General features: G+C 46.2%; 2 protein-coding genes across 2 annotated transcripts; both read right to left on the reverse strand.

Moving 5' to 3' along the window:
• Positions 1 to 926: 926 nt before the first annotated feature.
• On the reverse strand, positions 927 to 22534 carry LOC101731414 (zinc finger protein 567). Its single transcript, XM_031893341.1, has 5 exons — positions 22433 to 22534; positions 21967 to 22038; positions 7193 to 8581; positions 3632 to 3839; positions 927 to 2180 (listed from the first exon to the last, which is right to left on the reverse strand). The coding sequence occupies exons 3-5, from the start codon at positions 8488 to 8490 to the stop codon at positions 927 to 929; spliced, it is 2760 nt and encodes a 919-aa protein (XP_031749201.1). The 5' UTR covers positions 8491 to 8581; positions 21967 to 22038; positions 22433 to 22534.
• Positions 8541 to 16436, reverse strand: LOC108644474 (gastrula zinc finger protein XlCGF57.1-like). The gene is made up of 3 exons (XM_031893343.1): positions 15989 to 16436; positions 14834 to 15472; positions 8541 to 8581 (listed from the first exon to the last, which is right to left on the reverse strand). The coding sequence occupies exons 1-3, from the start codon at positions 16434 to 16436 to the stop codon at positions 8541 to 8543; spliced, it is 1128 nt and encodes a 375-aa protein (XP_031749203.1).
• Positions 22535 to 24057: the final 1523 nt, after the last annotated feature.

The raw sequence follows: 24057 nt of genomic DNA on the forward strand, positions 1-24057 counted from the left end.
GGGGGCAGAACAGCCCTATTGGGTTTATTTAATGGTTAAATGATTCCCTTTTCTCTGTAATAATAAAACAGTACCTGTACTTGATCCCAACTAAGATATAATTAATCCTTATTGGAGCCAAAACAATCCTATTGGGTTTAATTCATATTTTATTTATTTTTTAGTAGGCTTAAGGTATTGAGAGCCAAATTATGGAAAGACCCCTTATCCGGAATACCCTTGGTCCCGAGCAGTCTGGATAATGGGTCCTATACCTGTATTGGGTGATAATGGGGTACAGTACGTGTAGCGACGGCAGTACCCGTTAGTGCATCTCAGACAGCCACTTAATGAGCCCAATTTACGTTTATACATAGGGCAAACTAAGTCTGCATTTTCAAAATGTTGCAAAACGCATGATTTTTTACAATGGAACGTGCCCCCTAAATGCCATCCCCTGGCAGAAGCTAAATCACATGCTGTACAGGAGGGCTGCAGGCTGACCCCAGGAGGCATAACCCCCTCACCCACCTTGTTGCACTGAACCCCCCCACTAACATATTTTTGTGCTTATAATCTCCTTATAGATAGAGGCCTGCTAATAATTACTGCAATTGGCAGGTCATGGGTATTGGAATAGCCCTAAACATTAAGTATTAGTCTTAAATACAGAATGAGTGGATTGCTGGTGTACACCAGAGAAATGCAGAGAGGTGTAGTCACACAACTGAAGGCTTCTAGTTGCCCCTGCTACGTGAGTGCATCTATTACAGCTGAGCCCCAGATATAAATGCAAAGTCTCCCAAAAGAACTGAGCAGCAGTGGAATTATTATCCAAGGCCATTCATTGGCTGAATACTGTCGTGCGATGGTTCTGTAACGCTCAGAACTCTCTCCGGTCCTTTTGCACATACATGAGTTGTTTCTGCTCCCCGCACCGTGTACATTTAGCCAGGACCTTGCCCCACATCCGGCCCAAAGGAGAGGTACCTTTTGATGTGAATCGTTTGGTGAACGTGCAGGTTGCTCTTTGAAGAGAAGCTCTTCCCGCAGTCAGGGCAGGTGAATGGTTTCTCCCCGGTGTGAACCTTATGGTGCTTGGAAAGGTTTGTTTTCTGAGAGAAGCTTTTGCCACATTCTATGCAGGTGAATGGTTTCTCCCCCGTGTGGACTTTATGGTGGTTGTTAAGGTGAATCTTCCTGGCGAAGCTTTTCCCACATTCCGTGCAGATGTACGGTTTCTCCCCGGTGTGAACTTTGCGATGGGTGTACAGGTGACTTCTCCGGGCGAAGGTTTTGCCGCACTCTTTACACGAGTATGGCCGCTCCCCCGTGTGTACCTGCAGGTGTATGCGCAGTAGCCGTTTGGCTGAGAAGCCTTTCCCGCAGTCTGTGCAAGTGAATGGTTTCTCCCCATTGTGAATTGCCAGGTGGAGTTTTAGTTTTTGCTGGTTACGGAAATGCTTTCCGCATGAAGGGCAAATAAGAGGTTCCTTGATAGTGGGATTTCCCTTACGGCTTTCAGTTAAACTCGCTTGGGGGGTGCAGATGTGTGTGAGAAAATTGCTATTGGCTGAGAATCCCTTCCCACACTTATTACACACACAGGCCAATGACGTTGCTTTACCCACACAGCCCTCGTACATTGGGCCTGACTCCGCCTCAGACTCACTCTGTGATGAGCTCAATAGCTCCCTGTCATTGGCCAAAGTATCGGGGGAGTCACTAGCTGAGCTTGGGGGTCTTAGAGTATGTAACTGCCAATACTCCCCCCCATCAGTCGGTGCGGCCCCGGTGCCTTCACAGCCCAACTCTTCCTCCTTTATATTTCCCTGCAACGTTTCTAGGTCATTCCCAGCCATAATGAGATGCTCGTTAGAGGCTGACCAATCATTTTCCACTTTCACTTTTCTAGATACAGCCTCCAGTTTCTCCACATCATATTCCGAGCCTGATTCTTCTTTCTCTACTTTTATCTGTAATATTTTCGCTTTGGCCTCAGGGAAGTCGGCCTCGGAATATGGATCTGGTTCCTGCTTGATCACAGGCAGGAGAAAATTGCAGTCTGACATTTCATACTTTGGTTTCTTGTCCAACCTCCTTGTTTCATTCAGTGTTGAGAAGGGATCCATGTTGGTAATGGGCGGGGCTCCTCTGTCTGTCTGGGGATCCACATTCGCTGTATCAGAAGGGCTTTCAGTCTATAGAGACAGACCTGTCATGGCAGAAAGTAAGCAGAAGAAAATAATTCCTTCTGAAAGCAAGACTTTTAAAGGAGACATATAGGATAAAGGAAAACCCCTAACCCTGTAGGCAATTATGAATAATATCCGGTGCTGGTTTCCCTTTGGGCTAAACATTAACCCTATCTGTAACAATGGCCCCTTTATTGGGGCTCCCTATAGATCCTCTCAGGTCCCTGTCTGGGTTTCAAATGAGGGGTGGGCGTGTCCTAACGGTCCCTGCCAGAAGCACAGTAGGAGGGGGAGAGCCAATCACAGCCCTGCACTCACACAAGCACAGACAGGCTTCAGTTCCCTATCAGGTCAGCCTAGCTGCTGATTGGTTCCTATCCTACAGTGCCGCCGGCCCCCCTGCACATCCAGTGAATTCAGCCAGCAGGAAGTGGCACAGATGGGTATGTTATATATATATATATAATAGTAATATATAATAATAATGATAGGAGAGCTGGAAATGTTGCCACAAGAAGTTGGCAACTCTAAATAGAAATCTAGGTCTCTGAATCTGCCAGCTCCCAATAAACCAGCGCGGCCAAGCTAGTCGGAACTACAGCTCCCAGCTGGCAATTTACCTGCTCAGGTTCTACTGCCGCTGCGCGATATAGTTCCTCGGGTCACATGACTCACCGTACTCTCACTAACTTTCGCTTACACTTCTCTGTCAGACACTGCAGGGCTTTGCTGCACATTAGTGTTTATTAGTGGGTTCCACTACATGTTCCGGGCAAAGCCCTTTTTTAAGTGAACAACATAACAGCTACCCACACATTTAGATAGTGGTTCAAGCCCGGAACCTATACCTGCCACAATAGGTCTGCCCGGGGGGTTAGTCAAAGACTTATGGATTTTGGGTAGGAAATAAAGTACTGGTATTAAGGGAAATTCAGTAGTAAGGAGATCCCTTTGCTTTAAGTTTATAATACCAGTCCTATAGGCTTCTATCACCAGGTTATCCACTTCCTTTCTTATTGTGAATGTCACCACCTGTTCAACGTGTCCATATTAACACTGGTTACTGTGGGAATATATATATATATGTACTTTTTTTCTTTAATGCCCCATAGTCTTTCCTTGCTTACAAAGCTTGTCACCCTGTGGGAAACACATCTTTAGTCCCAGCTGGCGGGTAACCTTGGGAAAGTCAATCTCCCAATCCATAAAGTTATTGCGGTAGGGAATAAAGCCTAACCCTACGCTCAGGGGCAGACAATGCATAAAGAGATATTCACAACCTCTTACCTCTTGTGATGTCGGCTCCTCTGAGGGTAATTCTCCCGGTCTATAGGGGCCCTTGGGTTATTGGACACTGTATCCGCTGTGGCTCTTTCCCTAAACCGCTCTCTGCTCTGTTGCTCTCAGAAGACAGAGTTACTGTGTCATGTGACCAAGGAGTCCGGTTCTCGCGTTGCCTGTGTCTGGATCCTGCTGGAGTCCCACATGGTCCTAGTGCCCGTTGCTTGCCTGTTCCTCTGCTGTAGCTGGGCAGTCGGCTGCTTGTAAGTTTCCCTGCTGGATGCTGTCTCTTTCGTTCTGCTTTCCACACGATTTTGCAGGTAATCCTCAGTGTCTCTCGTGAGCTTCCCCTGTTTTCCCTCAGTCACCTTTGCTTGAAACACACTAAGGGGTATAGTTATCCTGCTGTGTAAAAAGTGGAGTAAAACATCACCGGTGATGTTGCTCATAGCAGCCAATCAGATGCTTTGATTTGATTTTGTAACTGTTGAAATCTAATTGCTGATTGGTTGCTCTGGGCAACATCACCAGTAATGCTTCACTCCACTTTTTACACAGCATGATAAATATACCCCTAAGTGCCTCAGATTGCTCTCCGAATATCTCCTCAGTTTTGGTAATGCCTTGGGTTGCGCAGAATTTCTCTTTAAAGGAGACAGATAGGATAAATGGGAAACCCCTAACCCTGTAGGCAATTATGAATAATATCCGGTGCTGGTTTCCCTTTGGGCTAAACATTAACCCTATCTGTAACAATGGCCCCTTTATTGGAGCTCCCTATAGATCCTCTCAGGTCCCTGTCTGGGTTTCACATGAGGGGTGGGCGTGTCCTAACGGTCCCTGCCAGAAGCACAGTAGGAGGGGGAGAGCCAATCACAGCCCTGCACTCACACAAGCACAGACAGGCTTCAGTTCCCTATCAGGTCAGCCTAGCTGCTGATTGGTTCCTATCCTACAGTGCAGGGTACGGAGGGCCGCCGCCCCCCCAGCTCATCCAGAGAATTCAGCCAGCAGGAAGTGGCACAGATGGGCGGGGCTAGTGGGGTTTGGGGGAATTTCTCAATAAATCAGTCAGAAACACAACTTTAAGCCCAATCCTTCTATATCTAGAGGAGTATAATTCCCTGGTACATTCTTCATTTTTATAGGATATGTCTCCTTTAAGTCTCTCTATTGTTAACACCATTAGATGAAGGCTGCACTTGTTACAAATTTCACGCCACCTCTTGGCCATACACCTTCAGATCCGCTCGCTTGGCGTTGACACCTATGGCCCTGGGGCCAAACGATCGAATTATAATGACGGGTATAGGCAAAGTCGGTTCGGGGACCACATCAACTAGCTGATGCGGTCCCCGATCCAACTAGATTTTTTTAACCTGCCTGATCGATTTCAGGCCAGATATTGGTCGGGCAGGCCAGTTGGTAGTCCCCATATACGGGCTGATTAGCTGCCGAATCTGTCTAAGGGACCGATATCAGCAGCTAGAATTGTATTGTGCCTGGAATATGTATTTCTATTAAAGCTACACTGTGGGGGAAGAACAACTGCTTGGCAGTTCCTGGGCCATGTATAAAAAATAACTTTGGACTTTAAAAAGTTTTCTTGGGGGTCAGGCTCCTGAGTGCCCTGGAGCAGTAACCCCTCCCTTGGGCGGCTTGGAACCAATGGTGTTAAGGGGGAGGTTGGACTTGGGTCTTGGAACCACATAAATGTTATTAGTTCAGATGTTATGTTGTTCACTTGAAAAAGGGCTTTGCCCGGAACATGTAGTGGAACCCACTAATAAACACTAATGTGCAGCAAAGCCCTGCAGGGTCAGGTGTCCTCCATTATCTTATATGTGTAATTAGTGCTACAACAGGAGCACAGGAGTGATAGCCTGCCTGAAGGAGCTAGTTGAACTGGAATACTGGATTTGGAAGGATTTTGCTTCTCTGTCAAACACAGAAGCGTTGCTATAGGCCAGTGGTTCTCAACCTTCCTAATGCCCCAACCCTTTAATACAGTTCCTAATGTTGTGGTGCCCCCCAACCATAAAATTATTCCTAAGACCATCGGAAATATGTGTTTACCGATGGTCTTAGGTGACCCCCAAAGGGCTCGCCACCCACAGGTTGAGAACCGCTGCTATAGGCGCTCTGTGCAATACCTTTTTTTTTTATATATATTTGTTTTGTAAAGTGCATTACAGAGTCTTAATGCTGGAAACTCAGATCACAGCGCTCCAGTGCATTGTCTTTTTGCAGCTCAGTATCTGGATGTTATGCGGGAACAGTGCTCATTTTTCATAGTTTACCTGATACCCCACTCATAATTCATGTGGTAGTGCAGGGGAAACAAAATGTCACTCAACCCCATCCTCTGTCATTCAGTCCCTGGGGCCCGGGTCAGTAGCTGCTGCTCTGCTAGTACATTTAGTATGGAGGGAATAGTAAAGGTGGTCATACAGCAGAGCTGGCAAACTGACAGCTACGCCACACGTGGGAGAATGGGGTTTAATATTTAATTGTTATTTAATGTTTTGCCTGATCCTGGCGGGCAAAAACTCTTTTATTATTAATTTTTCTATTCAGGCCACTCTTATTCATCTTCCAGTCTGTCATTCACACCGCCGCCTGGATGTGTAGGTATATTGGACCCTGGCAACCAGGTAGCTGCTGAAAAGCCAAAGTGCAGATCTGCTGAACAAAAAGCAAATGAATAATAAAAGCTAATAAAATAAAAAAGACCAGTTGCAAACTCTGTCTATATCAGGAATCCCCAGCCTTTTTACCTGTGAGGCACATTCAAATGTAAAATGAGTTAGTGGGAAACACAAACATGAAAAGCTTTATAGGGGTGCCAAATAAGGGCTGTAATTGGCTATTGGTAGCCCCTGTGTGGATTGGCAGCCTATAGGAGTCTCTGTTAGTAGAACACATGGTTTTTATGCAACCTAAACTTGCTCCAAGGCAGGAATTCAAAAATGAGCCCCTACTCCAGGGATCCCCATGTAAAAGTGAACTACCCATTTAAAGACAAGTAAAGTTTAGTGGGATTCCTATCACTGCACACGTGCCAACCTCAACTCCCTGACACCCTTGAATCCCCTGTACCTTCCAGCTCTCTCTGAAAAACAGATGGAATTGTACCACAGAAGCCACAGAAGTAATCTGCAAGCCTTCAGCACCTTCCCCGTAACCCTAACGTGACCATAGCAGTGACAGCAACTCAAGGAACTTCCCACTGTTATAGATTGTAAGCTCTACGGGGCAGGGACCTCCATCCTCTTGTGTCTTTGACTTAACTTATTGCAACTGTATCTTGTATTTATTGTTATACTGTGTATTTATCTATTATTATCTTTAACCCCGTTTGTATTGATGTATTCTACTGTAAAGCGCTGGGTACATAAGTAACACTTTATAAATAAAGATATACATACATACTGTTGTCAGTGGCAGGCAGCCCACCAGCACCCACCATTACAATCCAGCAGGTAGCCGTGACCAATATGATTTATGTGCCCAAGTTGTTGAGATAATCTAAATTAAGATAAGTACTAACGACACTCATAAAAAAGTCATCTTTATGAAAAGTGCATACATTTTAGTGTGCACGTTTCCTGTTGGTATCACAATTCCGTGGCAGGAAGGCTGCTGTGGAACAAGTCTAGATGAGCAGGAAGTCCCCGAGAAGGGAGTATCAGAAGGACTTCCTAGTGCTACACTAACCAAGCTTATGATGTGGATGCTATAAAGCTGCCCTTTGCTCTGTGTGGCCCCTAAGGTGGGCCAGAAGTGGGCTCTTCTCAGAGAAACCTTTTCCGCATTCTGTGCATGTGAAGCGCTTCTCCCCCCTGTGGAATTTCTCGTGGTTTAACAGGTGGCTCTTCTGAGAGAAGCTTTTCCCGCACTCTGGACACGGGAATGGTTTCTCCCCAGTGTGAACCTTCTGGTGCCTGTTCAGGGTGCTCTTCAGAGAAAAGTCTTTGCCGCACTCTGTGCAAGTGAACGGTTTCTGCCCCAAGTGAACTTTCTGGTGGCTGAGGAGGTTGCTTTTATAGGAGAAGTTTTTCCCACATTCGGTGCAGGTGAATGGTTTCGCCCCGGTGTGCACGGTCTGGTGCCGGTGAAGCATGGATTTCTGGGAGAAACGCGCCCCACATTCTGTGCAGGTGAATGGTTTCTCCTGCGTGTGAATTCGCCGGTGCCTGTGGAGGACGCTCTTCTGAGAGAAGCTTTTGCTGCACTCTGTGCAAGTGAATGGTTTCTCCCCTGTGTGGACCAACTGATGTATATGGAAATTGTGTTTTGTGCTGAAGTTCTTGCCACACTGAGTACAAATAAATGTTTTCTCCTCGGCAAGGTCTTTCTTATGATTACTGAGAACACTGTCGTTCATGGCATGGGTGCAGATATGGGTGCTGTCTGGAGAAAGGCTGTCTCTGCACTTACAATAGATAGCATCCGAGGACTCTGACATTGCTGGAGAATCCTCATACCTTGTGCCTGGGTCACACTCGGGGTCGGACAGAGGGTTGTGCTGTGACAGCCCTATACACAACCCAGCTCTCTGTTCTTTCCCTGTATCGGGGGAATCATTTGTGGCTGGAACCGATGGCAGTGTTTCCAATCTTCCCTTCCTCTCGTCATTAGGGCGATGATCCTCGTTTGTGCTTGGAAATAATATGAGTTTAGATGATTCCAGACAATCTTCTGCGTCTGTTTCCTCCTTTTCTATTTTAACCTTTAATATATCTGGGTCAGACTCCATCTTTATCGTAAGCAAATGAACATCGGAGTTGTCGTTCTCCGGTTTCACTCCTCTAGACCCAGTCCTTAGACTTGCCCTATCCATGAGGAAAATGTTCTGATCTTTTATTCTATTCAGCTGATCGGAGTCTCGTTTTACCTTCTCTGCCTTTATCCGTAACAATTCTGATTGAGTCTGTGGGAGTCCAGCCATAAGTGAACCCATTTCACACTTTATGGTGGTCACCGGGGCTTTCGAGTCTGATGCCTCATTCTCCGGTTCCTCCATGTTAGTCATGGGTAGGGTTCCTCAGTCCATGTTGAGATGGGAGGCTCCTTGATCCACATTCACTGGGTATCAGAAGGGCCGAAGATCCGGAAGGACAGACCTGCCATGGCAGAAAGCAGCATTAGTGGTAACCTGTTATTTTAGGTTACCCTTTTATGACAATGAATTACCACACACCATCCTGAGCTCCCTTGGTACAATAAGATATCTTTCAGAAATGTGTACTTTTTTATATATACCCCTACCTACTGTAGTGCTTGTAAGTGGTCTGGAAACAGGATACATTAAAAGGGACATATAGGGCCTGATTCACTAAAGTGCGATTTAACGTGCGCTATTTATAGCGTGCGTTAAAATTTTTACCGCGTCTTAATTTTGCCGATTTTTCGCACGATTCACTATAAGCATACTCGCGCTTTTTTACGCGCGATATTGCATGAGTTATTTAACTCGCGAAGACTATTTCAATGCGGTATTTGCTGGTACATGCGCTAAATTACGCCCGCGAATAGTCACCGCATATGAATGGTCGCTTAGAAATAGTGTATAAAAATTTTGCCGCATATAAATGGTGTATATAAATATTAGCCACATATAAATGGTAGCATATAAATAGTAGCATATAAATAGTAGATGCTTATAAATAGTAGCCGCTAGTGATGAGCAAATGTGTTCTGGTTTCTTTAGTGAAAATTAGCAAATCTTTCGAAAGATCCACGAAACGGCAAAAATGTTGTGCGGGCAAAAAAATTGTTGCTGTGACTATTATTTTTTGACGCTTGTACAAATTTTTGTATGTGCGGTGAATTTTTTCAGGCGTTTCACCATTGGCGGATTGTTTTGCGAAACGCATGAAAAAATCCGCCGCAAAAAAATTCAACGCACGTCCAAAAATTCGCTGCGAATCCATGCCTGGCGAAACATTTCATCACTTGTAGCCAAATATAAATAGTCGCGCAAATGAACGCACGCCATGTTAGCCATACACGCCAATACTTGCAGATAATTACTGTATTAAAAATGAACATTTCCCTGCAAACTGGCGGCTGCATCACTCTGGGGGAAACACAGACAAAAAATCATTTACTGTACTTTTGTATAATTCTTCGCCTGCCTGTAGTAGGTGTTAATTTTCGCATAGCCGAATGCGATATTTAGCGCGCAAAAGTTATAGTGAATCATGCGATCATATTCTTTTCAGCACGGAAATGAACGTATGCGGTAAAACTAGCGCGAGAAATGCTGTAGTGAATCACGCGCTAATTGTCGCGTCTTTTTTACCGCAAAAAAGCGTGCGATAAACTTTAGTGAATCAGGCCCATAGTGTTTAAATTAATATATGGTACCTGACTTCAATGTGGGCTAAAAAAAAAAACTTTATTGGTGCTCTCCATAGATCCCCTCTAGTTCTTCTCTGTGTTCTTGAGTGATGGGGGTGTTCTAATGGTCCTTCTTCAGAAGCCAAATAGGTTGTGGGCAGCCAATCACAGATCCCCCATTACTTACCTGTTGGCTGTGTGCCTCCTACAAATTAATTACCCGATATCTCACAGTACACAATACTTTACTAATGTGAGAGAGTTAGGTAGTCACATTACAAATGAGGCTGAATCTAAGTTAAGGTGGCCATACATGCGAAGAACGGCGGGCTTGGTGAGGCTAACTCGATCATTTGGCCCTGGGCCGAACAATCAAATTACAACGGGAGCAATGGGCGCAGTCGGTTCAGGGACCACATCAACAATCCAATGCGTTCCCCGATCCGACTAAATCTTTTAACCTGCCTTGGACTGATTCGGTAGCTTATCAGCCCATGTAGGGGCAGGAACGAGGGGCATGCCCAACTGATATCTGGCCTGAAATTGGCCAGATATCGGTCGGGCATGCCCCTTGTTCCTGCCCCTACATGGGCCAATAAGCTGCCGAATTGGTTCAAGGGTGTATGGCTGGTGTATGGCCGCCTTTACTTTGATAAAGGACCAAATCCCTTTACACCCAGACTCCCAATCCTTCAAGTCTAATTCCCAGAATACTCTGCTCCATGTATTTAAATGCGATGCTAATTAGCCTCATTACACTCTCCCCAGCCCTTCGTCCACTCACATTCCCCCAAACAGTGTCTCCAAGCCCTACCTTCCGGGTATCACAACTCAATCCCGCTCTAAACCTAATTGGAGTATGGTTAGACGGCTACTTCCGGATCTCCGGCAGGTTCCTTATTGCTTCCGCTGGTATCAGTACTAGCGCAGATTATGTTCTAGGACTAGGACGGTTGTGGTACCGGTTGCCATGGAGTTTGTCCCACCTTATTATAACCTATATATAAGCTGATGAGGGGAATAGTGTTGTACTACTCTAAGGTGCACAGTTCTATAGCGGTTGCCTATTTCCTTGAGGTCACAGACACAGCGTTTGGCCAGACACTGACTAGCAATATGGCATCCTCCAGTCAGTCAGACTCCTGCTCTGGGGCAGGATAAGTTCTCTTTTAAGTGAAGGGATACAATGCTATATGCTGACATATATATAGTTGGATATATACCATTTACCACAATATTTGTGTTTGTGGGGGCAGGCAGAGGGGAAGATTCAGAGCAAGGAAAAATCTTTAATCAACAAGTTAAAACTGTCAAAAGGCTTTTGTGTTGTTTTCCTTTATTTGATCTGTTTTTTTAATCGCTGACAAACCAAAAAAGAAGTGGAAAATGTCAGGCCAAACGGAGCTGTAACAATTACAGTTAATTAGACACAGTGTAATAAAGTAATCAGCAGCTCATCATTCATTATGTAATTAGCGTCCATCTTCTGCTTTCCATGTTTCTCATATATACTGAATATACCATAAGGCCCATGCCCAGAGACAATTATCATGCTATATCTTTATCCCCTGATTCCAAGAATGTTGGTTTAATTTTCTCAATAATCTATAAACCCACCCCTGTGAGTGCCCCGTACAACATGAATTAGTTTTACATCCTTAATATTGGAAAATGACCCCCAACATCCAGTGGTGAGTTGATCAGTTGTTTTCATACTTTTTGGTCTAATTTTGTCAAGATCTAACAGTTGTTTAATACTTCCCTTTCCTCAAGATATATGAGAAATGATTTGTGCTCCTGCTAGGGTACCAAGAACGTCTAGGGCAGCAAACATGGGTTCCAGCTGTAATATTGGTGTGTAGGCGCCATCTCAGTGCATTGTGCCTGAGTCTGAGCTTTCAGCCAGCGCTACAAATTAGAACTGCTTTCAGCTAACCTATTGTTTCTCCTACTCCCATGTAACTGGAGGAGTCCCAAGCCAGACTTGGATTTCTTACTATTGAGTGCTATCCTGATACCTACTGGGAGCTGCTACCTTGCTCCCTTCCCATTGTTCTGCTGATCGGCTGCTGGGGGTGAGGGGGGGGGATATCACTCCAACTTGCAGCGCAGCAGTAAAGTGTGACTGAGTCTGAGCTTTCAGCCAGCGCTACACATTAGAACTGCTTTCAGCTAACCTATTGTTTCTCCTACTCCCATGTAACTGGAGGAGTCCCAAGCCAGACTTGGATTTCTTACTATTGAGTGCTATCCTGATACCTACTGGGAGCTGCTACCTTGCTCCCTTCCCATTGTTCTGCTGATCGGCTGCTGGGGGTGAGGGGGGGGGATATCACTCCAACTTGCAGCGCAGCAGTAAAGTGTGACTGAGTCTGAGCTTTCAGCCAGCGCTACACATTAGAACTGCTTTCAGCTAACCTATTGTTGCTCCTACTCCCATGTAACTGGAGGAGTCCCAAGCTGGACTTGGATTTCTTACTATTGAGTGCTATCCTGATACCTACTGGGAGCTGCTATCTTGCTCCCTTCCCATTGTTCTGCTGATCGGCTGCTGGGGGGGAGGGGGGATATCACTCCAACTTGCAGCGCAGCAGTAAAGTGTGACTGAGTCTGAGCTTTCAGCCAGCGCTACACATTAGAACTGCTTTCAGCTAACCTATTGTTTCTCCTACTCCCATGTAACTGGAGGAGTCCCAAGCCAGACTTGGATTTCTTACTATTGAGTGCTATCCTGATACCTACTGGGAGCTGCTACCTTGCTCCCTTCCCATTGTTCTGCTGATCGGCTGCTGGGGGTGAGGGGGGGGGGATATCACTCCAACTTGCAGCGCAGCAGTAAAGTGTGACTGAGTCTGAGCTTTCAGCCAGCGCTACACATTAGAACTGCTTTCAGCTAACCTATTGTTGCTCCTACTCCCATGTAACTGGAGGAGTCCCAAGCTGGACTTGGATTTCTTACTATTGAGTGCTATCCTGATACCTACTGGGAGCTGCTATCTTGCTCCCTTCCCATTGTTCTGCTGATCGGCTGCTGGGGGTGAGGGGGGGGGATATCACTCCAACTTGCAGCGCAGCAGTAAAGTGTGACTGAGTCTGAGCTTTCAGCCAGCGCTACACATTAGAACTGCTTTCAGCTAACCTATTGTTTCTCCTACTCCCATGTAACTGGAGGAGTCCCAAGCTGGACTTGGATTTCTTACTATTGAGTGCTATTCTGATACCTACTGGGAGCTGCTACCTTGCTCCCTTCCCATTGTTCTGCTGATCGGCTGCTGGGGGTGAGGGGGGGGGATATCACTCCAACTTGCAGCGCAGCAGTAAAGTGTGACTGAGTCTGAGCTTTCAGCCAGCGCTACACATTAGAACTGCTTTCAGCTAACCTATTGTTGCTCCTACTCCCATGTAACTGGAGGAGTCCCAAGCTGGACTTGGATTTCTTACTATTGAGTGCTATCCTGATACCTACTGGGAGCTGCTATCTTGCTCCCTTCCCATTGTTCTGCTGATCGGCTGCTGGGGGGGAGGGGGGATATCACTCCAACTTGCAGCGCAGCAGTAAAGTGTGACTGAGTCTGAGCTTTCAGCCAGCGCTACACATTAGAACTGCTTTCAGCTAACCTATTGTTTCTCCTACTCCCATGTAACTGGAGGAGTCCCAAGCCAGACTTGGATTTCTTACTATTGAGTGCTATCCTGATACCTACTGGGAGCTGCTACCTTGCTCCCTTCCCATTGTTCTGCTGATCGGCTGCTGGGGGTGAGGGGGGGGGATATCACTCCAACTTGCAGCGCAGCAGTAAAGTGTGACTGAGTCTGAGCTTTCAGCCAGCGCTACACATTAGAACTGCTTTCAGCTAACCTATTGTTGCTCCTACTCCCATGTAACTGGAGGAGTCCCAAGCTGGACTTGGATTTCTTACTATTGAGTGCTATCCTGATACCTACTGGGAGCTGCTATCTTGCTCCCTTCCCATTGTTCTGCTGATCGGCTGCTGGGGGTGAGGGGGGGGGATATCACTCCAACTTGCAGCGCAGCAGTAAAGTGTGACTGAGTCTGAGCTTTCAGCCAGCGCTACACATTAGAACTGCTTTCAGCTAACCTATTGTTTCTCCTACTCCCATGTAACTGGAGGAGTCCCAAGCTGGACTTGGATTTCTTACTATTGAGTGCTATTCTGATACCTACTGGGAGCTGCTACCTTGCTCCCTTCCCATTGTTCTGCTGATCGGCTGCTGGGGGTGAGGGGGGGGGATATCACTCCAACTTGCAGCGCAGCAGTAAAGTGTGACTGAGTCTGAGCTTTCAGCCAGCGCTACACATTAGAACTGCTTTCAGCTAACCTATTGTTTCTCCTACTCCCATGTAACTGGAGGAGTCCCAAGCTGGACTTGGATTTCTTACTATTGAGTGCTATTCTGATACCTACTGGGAGCTGCTATCTTGCTCCCTTCCCATTGTTCTGCTGATCGGCTGCTGGGGGGGAGGGGGGGATATCACTCCAACTTGCAGCGCAGCAGTAAAGTGTGCCTGAGTCTGAGCTTTCAGCCAGCGCTACACATTAGAACTGCTTTCAGCTAACCTATTGTTTCTCCTACTCCCATGTAACTGGAGGAGTCCCAAGCCGGACTTGGATTTCTTACTATTGAGTGCTATTCTGATACCTACTGGGAGCTGCTATCTTGCTCCCTTCCCATTGTTCTGCTGATGAAGAACATGGCTAGCCCCGTGGAAAAAACAGATTACAATGCAGGATTCTGCTAGAGAAACTCTAGTAACTGATGGTTTTGTAACATGTTTTCCCATGATAGTGTTCCTTTAACATGGAACTTGTATCTAATTGTCAGCATCCCACTGGTTGGTAAGTTAGTGGGATCTTAGCAACTAGTTTAGCCTGTAACCCAGTCCCTACAGGGCTAGAGGCTGTTCCTTTATATGAAGGCATCTCCCACAAGTACATGTATTTTCTCTGGATGAACCTTGCCGTGCCTGTCTAAGCTATGCTTTAACGAAAACCTCTTCCCACAAACCGTACATGCAAATGGTTTCTCCCCTGTATGAACAGTCTGGTGACTCTGAAGCCAGCATTTCGTAGAGAAGCTTTTCCCACATAGTGTACATGTAAAAGGTTTCTCCCCTGTGTGGACCCTTTGGTGCCTAACAAGGCTGTTCTTTAGAGAAAAGCTTTTCCCACATTCCTTACAGGCGTGAGGGGTCTCCCTTGTATGCACTATCAAGTGTGTCTGGAGTCTGTCCTTCTTAGAGAAGCCTTTGCCACATTCCGTACATATAAACGGTCTCTCCCCGGTGTGTACCTTCTGGTGTTCCTGAAGTCGGATTTTTTCAGTGAAGCACTTCCCACATTCTGAACATGTGAATGGTTTCTCCCCTGTGTGATTCTTCAGGTGTGTGAGGAGGGTTTTCTTTTTGCAAAATCTTTTCTCACATTCAGTGCATGGATAAGGTTTGGGGCGATGGTTCTGTTGGTAGTAAAGGCAGCTCGTAAGGGAAGCACTCTCTGAATGCGTATATGATTTTTCCTCTGTATGTTCTTGCTGATGACTCTCTTGAGAAAAGTTATTGGCACCTTCTCTACACTTATATTTCATCTCCGCTATGTGCCCTACCTGGTGTAAGTCGAGTTTTCGCTTGGCAGAGAAGCATTTCCCACATTCTGCGCAGGTGAATGGTTTCTCCCCCGTGTGAATTCTATAGTGCCGTCGAAGCTCATTCTTTCTAGAAAACAACTTCCCACACTCTATGCATCGGAAAGGCTTCTCTCCTGTGTGGACCTTCTGGTGAGCTTGGAGATTGCCCTTTTGGGAGAAGGTTTTCCCACATTCTGTGCAGGTGAATGGTTTCTCCCCCGTGTGAATGGCATAGTGCCTGTGAAGGATGCTCTTCTGCGAGAATCTTTTCCCACATTCTGTACAGATGAATGGTTTCTCCCCTGTGTGAACAAACTGATGCTTTTGCATGTTATGTTTCCTACCAAAGCACTTTCCACAGTGATTACAAATGAAAGGTGTCTCCTCACAGTGACTTCTTTTACGACTAGTGAAACATTTTCTTTTCCTCCCACATTTGTGGGAAAGAAGAGCCCTTTTCACAGAGAAGCATTTTCCACATTTAGAACACATGTTGGGCTTAGCTGAGCATTCCTCGTACCTGTCAGCATTTGGTTTCCCACCTGTATCCATAGAATGAGGGGAGCTGCTGCTATCTGGCACTGAAGGGCTCTGAAGCCCAGACTGGGATGTTTGTAAGCTCCCGTTTCTCTCATCATTTGAACTTTTCCCATCGGCACAGTCTGACGCTTCATCCTCCTCTATCTTTACCTTTAATACTTCTGTTTCATCCTCTGGGAAACCAGTTTCAGTCTTTATTGTGGAGTCCAACTCCCCATCGGTAAATGTAACTGCTGCACATTCAGTTGCATTCAGGTCGTCTTCAGCATATCCTGCCCCATCCTCTATTTTTATCTGTATTATTTCTGGTACAGGTTCAGCAATACACAATAAAGGCCTTTCGGTTTTTATTTGGGACAGATGGTTGTTAGAGTCCCGCTCTTCTTTCTTAACTTTCATATCTCGAGGTTCAGGTTTTAGGGTTTCAGCATTTATAAAGCTACCGGCCATGCTCCCAACTGCCACCGGCTGATCTTCACAGATTCATTCCATATGTGAACTTGTTTATTGTGGTCAGATGATCATTCTCTAGTTTCTCCGCTACCCACCTTTTTTCAATCAGCGAATCCATGGAGACAATGGACAGGGAACCAAAGTCCATTCCTTGATTCAGATTCATAGTGTATTAGAACAGGTTTCTGATCCATCACAAGGGGACCCCTGTCATGGTAGAAAGCAGGATATCTGGTAACTGGCAGCAGTGTCACTTGATTAGGCAGTTAGTGTAAAAGCAAAGGACTTCCACCTACACCCAAAATATCACTGAAGGTCTCTCCTTAGGTTGCACACAGACACAATAAACCACTCACTGACTGCAAACTGATGCATTCACACTTAAGGGCCCCATACACGGGCAGATAGTAGCTGCTGATATGGGTCCCTTGGACCGATTCGGCAGCTAATCGGCCCGTGTATGGGCACTTCCAACAGGCCTGCCCAACCGATATCTGATCTGATCAGGCAGGTTAGAAAATCTAGTCAGATTGGGGACCGCATCGGCTCGTTGATGCGGTCCCCGTACCGACTTTACCTATGCCCATCATTATAATTCGATCGCTTGGCCCCAGAGCCAAACGATCGAATTACCCTGGATTCTTCCAATATCGCCCACCCGTAGGTGGGGATATCGGGAGAAGAATCTGCCAGTGTATGGGGACCTTTACTGTATATACACTCAGTTATTTACCCAGCATAAACCAATAGCAAATGAGCATAAGAGACTCTTGGGAAAACTCCTGCCCCAACTGATAGCTGCTTCCTATTCAGATAAATGGGAGACATGTATCTACTTGCTCAGTGTATATATATACCAAGTATTTACTCAGCCATAGATTCAGAAAGAGCCTGTTTTAGATGTAATTGCTGCAAATACAGTAAAGCAAAGTTATAATTCAGAGAATCGCAAAAATACAATTTTTATATATAAGGATAATGTCATTCCCCCATTTCTTGGTGGTTTCTGTTACATAGAAGATCCTGTGTTCATATAATTGTATACTTTGCTCTCTCTCACTGGCAGCCATTTAGATGATATTGAGGCTTCTCCACGCTATACTGATGCACCAATGGGAAATCTGAACGTATGGGATAGAGAGGGACTTGTTCAGCTGTATAGACTGAGTTAATGTAGTGGATTCAGGTGTCCAATCCAGTCAATGTACACAAAAAACATATATATTTGGTTTGTTCTTGCGCAAAACTGAGATCATAAGGACAATATCTTGCACCCAAAAAGTCACTTGTTTTCCATTAAAAAAAAACATTGTTGGAAACGGTGTTAAAAGACAAAACACATGAAAGCAATAAGAAGAGAGTTGTGTTTATTATATGTAAAACCAATCCAGTATTCCAGAATATATTGGTTTTGTGTGATCTTAATAAGAGTTCCTACTGCCTGACTGGCCAATCCTGTGTATCCCATCAGCTAGGAAACAGGCTGGAGAAACTGGGCAGCTGATTCTCATTTTCCCGGGCACAATGAACACCTCGGTTTAATTTACAATACTGATTTTTCAGCTTTTTTCCCTGTTAAATATGGAATATCAGATCACATCCAGTTCGACAAATGACAGTTTGTTTCTGAAAGCTCCCCTTATTACCTACACATGGAATCGGTCTTCCCTAACTATAGGTTGGTCTCAAACTGATTTATTCTTCCTTCTGCTCAGTAGCTGAGGTGTTTTCCCCTTTGTGGATTTCTCGGTGCCGATGAAGAGGATTCTTTAGAGAGCAGCTCTCCCCGCACTCTGTACAAGAGAAGGTTTTGCCCCGGTGAGAATATTTTGGCGGCTCAGAAGCCGGCGTTGTGTACAAGCGTTTCCCCCACTCAGTGCAAGTGAAAGGTAGACTTTCTGGTGAGTGTGACGGGTTCCCTGCTGAGAGAAACTCTCCCCACAGACAAATGAACGGCTTCTCGTCTGCGTGAATCTCTGGTGATTGCAATGGGTTCTCTTTAGAAAGTTATCCCGTACACAAGAATGACGTCTCCCCAGTGTGAACTCAGGGCTGATTTTGCAGTCTGCCATTTTAGAGAAGCTTTTTCCCACACACTATACATGTTTTCCCCCCATGTGAACGCTCTGGTGATCATAAAGGCTGCCCCTTTCAGAAAAGCCTGTGTGTATTCATCAGTATAAAGGCACAAGGCTACAGGCTGAGTTATACAGGGAACTCTGAGTATCACTCATGTATTATAAGGGATAATGTACCCCCTACTGTAAATGATAAGGATATTAGCAGTCACTGAGGGGTTCTGTGCCCCCCATATAAAGGCACAAGGCTGCAGGCTGAGTTATACAGGGAACTCTGAGTATCACTCATGTATTATAAGGGATAATGTACCCCTACTGTAAATGATAAGGATATTAGCAGTCACTGAGGGGTTCTGTGCCCATATAAAGGCACAAGGCTGCAGGCTGAGTTATACAGGGAACTCTGAGTATCACTCATGTATTATAAGGGATAATGTACCCCTACTGTAAATGATAAGGATATTAGCAGTCACTGAGGGGTTCTGTGCCCCCCATATAAAGGCACAAGGCTGCAGGCTGAGTTATACAGGGAACTCTGAGTATCACTCATGTATTATAAGGGATAATGTACCCCTACTGTAAATGATAAGGATATTAGCAGTCACTGAGGGGTTCTGTGCCCATATAAAGGCACAAGGCTGCAGGCTGAGTTCTACAGGGAACTCTGAGTATCACTCATGTATTATAAGGGATAATGTACCCCTACTGTAAATGATAAGGATATTAGCAGTCACTGAGGGGTTCTGTGCCCATATAAAGGCACAAGGCTGCAGGCTGAGTTATACAGGGAACTCTGAGTATCACTCATGTATTATAAGGGATAATGTACCCCCTACTGTAAATGATAAGGATATTAGCAGTCATTGAGGGGTTCTGTGCCCCCCATATAAAGGCACAAGGCTGCAGGCTGAGTTATACAGGGAACTCTGAGTATCACTCGTGTATTATAAGGGATAATGTACCCCCTACTGTAAATGATAAGGATATTAGCAGTCACTGAGGGGTTCTGTGCCCCCCATATAAAGGCACAAGGCTGCAGGCTGAGTTATACAGGGAACTCTGAGTATCACTCATGTATTATAAGGGATAATGTACCCCCTACTGTAAATGATAAGGATATTAGCAGTCACTGAGGGGTTCTGTGCCCATATAAAGGCACAAGGCTGCAGGCTGAGTTATACAGGGAACTCTGAGTATCACTCATGTATTATAAGGGATAATGTACCCCCTACTGTAAATGATAAGGATATTAGCAGTCACTGAGGGGCTCTGTGCCCCCCATATAAAGGCACAAGGCTGCAGGCTGAGTTATACAGGGAACTCTGAGTATCACTCATGTATTATAAGGGATAATGTACCCCCTACTGTAAATGATAAGGATATTAGCAGTCACTGAGGGGTTCTGTGCCCATATAAAGGCACAAGGCTGCAGGCTGAGTTATACAGGGAACTCTGAGTATCACTCATGTATTATAAGGGATAATGTACCCCCTACTGTAAATGATAAGGATATTAGCAGTCACTGAGGGGCTCTGTGCCCCCCATATAAAGGCACAAGGCTGCAGGCTGAGTTATACAGGGAACTCTGAGTATCACTCATGTATTATAAGGGATAATGTACCCCCTACTGTAAATGATAAGGATATTAGCAGTCACTGAGGGGTTCTGTGCCCCCCATATAAAGGCACAAGGCTGCAGGCTGAGTTATACAGGGAACTCTGAGTATCACTCATGTATTATAAGGGATAATGTACCCCCTACTGTAAATGATAAGGTTATTAGCAGTCACTGAGGGGTTCTGTGCCCATATAAAGGCACAAGGCTGCAGGCTGAGTTATACAGGGAACTCTGAGTATCACTCATGTATTATAAGGGATAATCTACCCCCTACTGTAAATGATAAGGATATTAGCAGTCACTGAGGGGTTCTGTGCCCATATAAAGGCACAAGGCTGCAGGCTGAGTTATACAGGGAACTCTGAGTATCACTCATGTATTATAAGGGATAATCTACCCCCTACTGTAAATGATAAGGATATTAGCAGTCACTGAGGGGTTCTGTGCCCATATAAAGGCACAAGGCTGCAGGCTGAGTTATACAGGGAACTCTGAGTATCACTCATGTATTATAAGGGATAATGTACCCCCTACTGTAAATGATAAGGATATTAGCAGTCACTGAGGGGTTCTGTGCCCATATAAAGGCACAAGGCTGCAGGCTGAGTTATACAGGGAACTCTGAGTATCACTCATGTATTATAAGGGATAATGTACCCCCTACTGTAAATGATAAGGATATTAGCAGTCACTGAGGGGCTCTGTGCCCCCCATATAAAGGCACAAGGCTGCAGGCTGAGTTATACAGGGAACTCTGAGTATCACTCATGTATTATAAGGGATAATGTACCCCCTACTGTAAATGATAAGGATATTAGCAGTCACTGAGGGGTTCTGTGCCCCCCATATAAAGGCACAAGGCTGCAGGCTGAGTTATACAGGGAACTCTGAGTATCACTCATGTATTATAAGGGATAATGTACCCCCTACTGTAAATGATAAGGATATTAGCAGTCACTGAGGGGTTCTGTGCCCATATAAAGGCACAAGGCTGCAGGCTGAGTTATACAGGGAACTCTGAGTATCACTCATGTATTATAAGGGATAATCTACCCCCTACTGTAAATGATAAGGATATTAGCAGTCACTGAGGGGTTCTGTGCCCATATAAAGGCACAAGGCTGCAGGCTGAGTTATACAGGGAACTCTGAGTATCACTCATGTATTATAAGGGATAATGTACCCCCTACTGTAAATGATAAGGATATTAGCAGTCACTGAGGGGTTCTGTGCCCATATAAAGGCACAAGGCTGCAGGCTGAGTTATACAGGGAACTCTGAGTATCACTCATGTATTATAAGGGATAATGTACCCCCTACTGTAAATGATAAGGATATTAGCAGTCACTGAGGGGTTCTGTGACCATATGAGTTATATTGGTCATATATCAAACATCATGGAGGCTCATTTACTAACACTGGGCACACTGTACCATGGCAGCAACATATGCCAATCAATTACTGGATAGCCTTGTTCACAACCGTACATAAAACAATGATCTGATCAGTTGCCTTGGGTTTCTACCAAAGCACATATGGCCATGAATAACTTATTATAAATATCTGGATGGTTATTAGTGATGTATCTTGGCTGTCATATGAAACCTGTGAGTTATAGGAAACCATGTACCCGCTGCAGTAAAATCTAAGGGACTCCTTGGGGGCCTTTATTATCCGTCTGTATTACAGCCGGGGCTGCACAGACTCAGCTAGGACTGATATCACTAAGTGCCATTCTCTATACAGCTTATTGATTCCTGTTCATTATGACAGGTAGATACCGGCTACAAATCAGAACACAGGAAAGGGCCCGTTATGTTACACTTCCTCACCTTAACGTCAGCGGGGATCCCACCATCGCAGGTTATGATCCATAAGGGGATCCAGTGCCACAGGCTGCACGTCTGCAAAACAAACAACGATATGAAGGAACCAACAGAACATTCAGATCAGGGGTTCTCTATCAATTACAGGCAGGTTTCTATTTTATTTCTTCATTATAATTCCCCCTGTGGGACAAGGAGAGGCCCATGTGTGGGCACATGAATGCCTTATGTTGGTAGGGCAACTGCCAATGACAGCATTGTGGTAGGGGGTTGTTTATACAGAGCTCAATAAAGCTATTTAGATGAAGTCAGCTGATAACAGGGAGGGTTTATGGCTAGAAACAATGAGAAGCTGTATTTGCTCTATGTCCTGACAGCCAGTACCTTCCCATGCTATCACTGCTCACCCCCTACCGACTTGTCATTATTCCGCCCCTCCCCTCATACACAATGCGCAGCGCCTTCGGCTTACCGTGCCTCAGGGCTCCCACAATCCCCTGCGCTGACTCCCAGCCGCATGCGCACTAAGGAGACAAAGCAACTGATGTCAGCGGAAGTTCCCCTGGCACCGGAAGTGTTAGGCGCTGGGAGCATGCGTAGTAGAGATAAAAGCGGCATTTGCTCCGTTTGAAAGCTGAGGGTAAAGCCTGAGAGTAGTAAATGTAGCGCAATTGGGATGAGTCTGTGCCCTCAGTATCCTCAGTACCCTCACTATATCGTGTGACTCGCAGGGCTGGTGAATAGGGGCCGCTGGGGAAGCTGGGACCCAAGGGAACACCCCCCCCCCTCGCCCTGTTGTTGCTAGGATACCGGGAGTTGCAGTAGAACTTCACCTGGGTGCATTTTGGGCCCAGTGTTCTGAATAGGGAATTTAGGTACTGAATATACACATTTGTGCAACTGATTGTAGAGTCTTACCCCCAAATGAGATGGGTCCAGGGGCTCAAAGAGAAAACAGCAGGCACTTCTGGTACCCACATAGTATCAAAAAGTCATAAGAAGCAGCTAATCGTATATTCATAAAAAAGTCACAATGTATTTAATCCATAAAAACAGACAGAAGCCTTACTCGTTTCGTACCTAGGGGTACTTAATCATAAGCAGCCTATGATTAAGTGCCCCTAGGTACGAAACGCGTAAGGCTTCTGTCTGTTTTTATGGATTAAATACATTGTGACTTTTGTCTCACACAAATTCCTTGTTAGCTGGTTACAGCTAGTCTGAAGCAGGGTCGGACTGGCCCCTGCAGGGCCCACTGGGGCTCCCCACCCGGGGGTACCCCTCCCCCCACCACCAATGGGGCCCCCCAGTTTGTACCTTTTTACTTAGGCACTTTGGGGGAGGGAGTTCAGACTGGGGAAGAACCACAGGGCCCAGGTCTGGGTGGGCGAGGCCCACTGGGGTTTTTCCTGGTGCCCCCCTGGCCCCAGGGCCGCCATCAGAAATCACGGGGCCCCTCACAACAACATTTTCTGGGCCCCCCCTCCTCCCACACCCCCAATGGCCCCTCCTATCAATACAAAGGACATACAGACTTTGGTAGCCAGGGCCCCCTAAAACTTTGGTAGCCAGGGCCCCCCTAAAACATTGGTGGCCAGGGGATATGTTTTGCATTGGTGCCAGGGCAGGTACCCCCTAAAACATTGCTAGCCAGCCCAGGGCCCCCCAAAACATTGGTGGTCCTCCTGCTTCCCCCAGGGCCCCCCCAAGCATCCTCCTGCTCCCCCCAGGGCCCCCAGCATCCTCCTGCTTCCCCCAGGGCACCCCCAGCATTCTCCTGCTTCCCCCCAGGGCACCCACAGCATCCTCCTGCTTCCCCCAAGGCCCCCTCCCAAGCGTCCTTCAGGGCCCCCAAACGTCCTCCAGCTCCCCCCTTCCCTCCCCCCCAAGCGTCCTCCAGCTCCCCCCTTCCTTTCCCCCCAAGCATCCTTCAGGGTCCCCAAGCGTCCTCCGGGTCCCCAAGCATCCTCCAGCTCCCCCCTTCCCTCCCCTCCCCCCCAAGCATCCTTCAGGGTCCCCAAGCGTCCTCCGGGTTCTCAAGCATCCTCCAGCTCACCCCAGCGGCCTCCTGCTTTCTTCCGCTCCCGTGGTGTCCTC

The sequence above is a fragment of the Xenopus tropicalis genome, chromosome 9, assembly GCF_000004195.4.
Source record: "Xenopus tropicalis strain Nigerian chromosome 9, UCB_Xtro_10.0, whole genome shotgun sequence".
NCBI lineage: Eukaryota > Metazoa > Chordata > Amphibia > Anura > Pipidae > Xenopus > Xenopus tropicalis.

Coding starts and splice junctions, on each gene's coding strand:
- LOC101731414 (XM_031893341.1), bottom strand. CDS start 8,490: ATGACTAACATGGAGGAACCGGAGAATGAGGCATCAGACTCGAAAGCC. Junction 3,840..7,192: donor GAGCAAAGGGCAGCTTTATA/GCATCCACATCA, acceptor TATACCCCTTAG/TGTGTTTCAAGCAAAGGTGA. Junction 2,181..3,631: donor CCAGCAGGATCCAGACACAG/GCAACGCGAGAA, acceptor CTGTCTCTATAG/ACTGAAAGCCCTTCTGATAC.
- LOC108644474 (XM_031893343.1), bottom strand. CDS start 16,436: ATGGCCGGTAGCTTTATAAATGCTGAAACCCTAAAACCTGAACCTCGA. Junction 15,473..15,988: donor CCCTCATTCTATGGATACAG/GTGGGAAACCAA, acceptor TCACCTGCGCAG/AATGTGGGAAATGCTTCTCT. Junction 8,582..14,833: donor AGGGGAGAAACCATTTGCAT/GTACGGTTTGTG, acceptor CTGCCATGGCAG/GTCTGTCCTTCCGGATCTTC.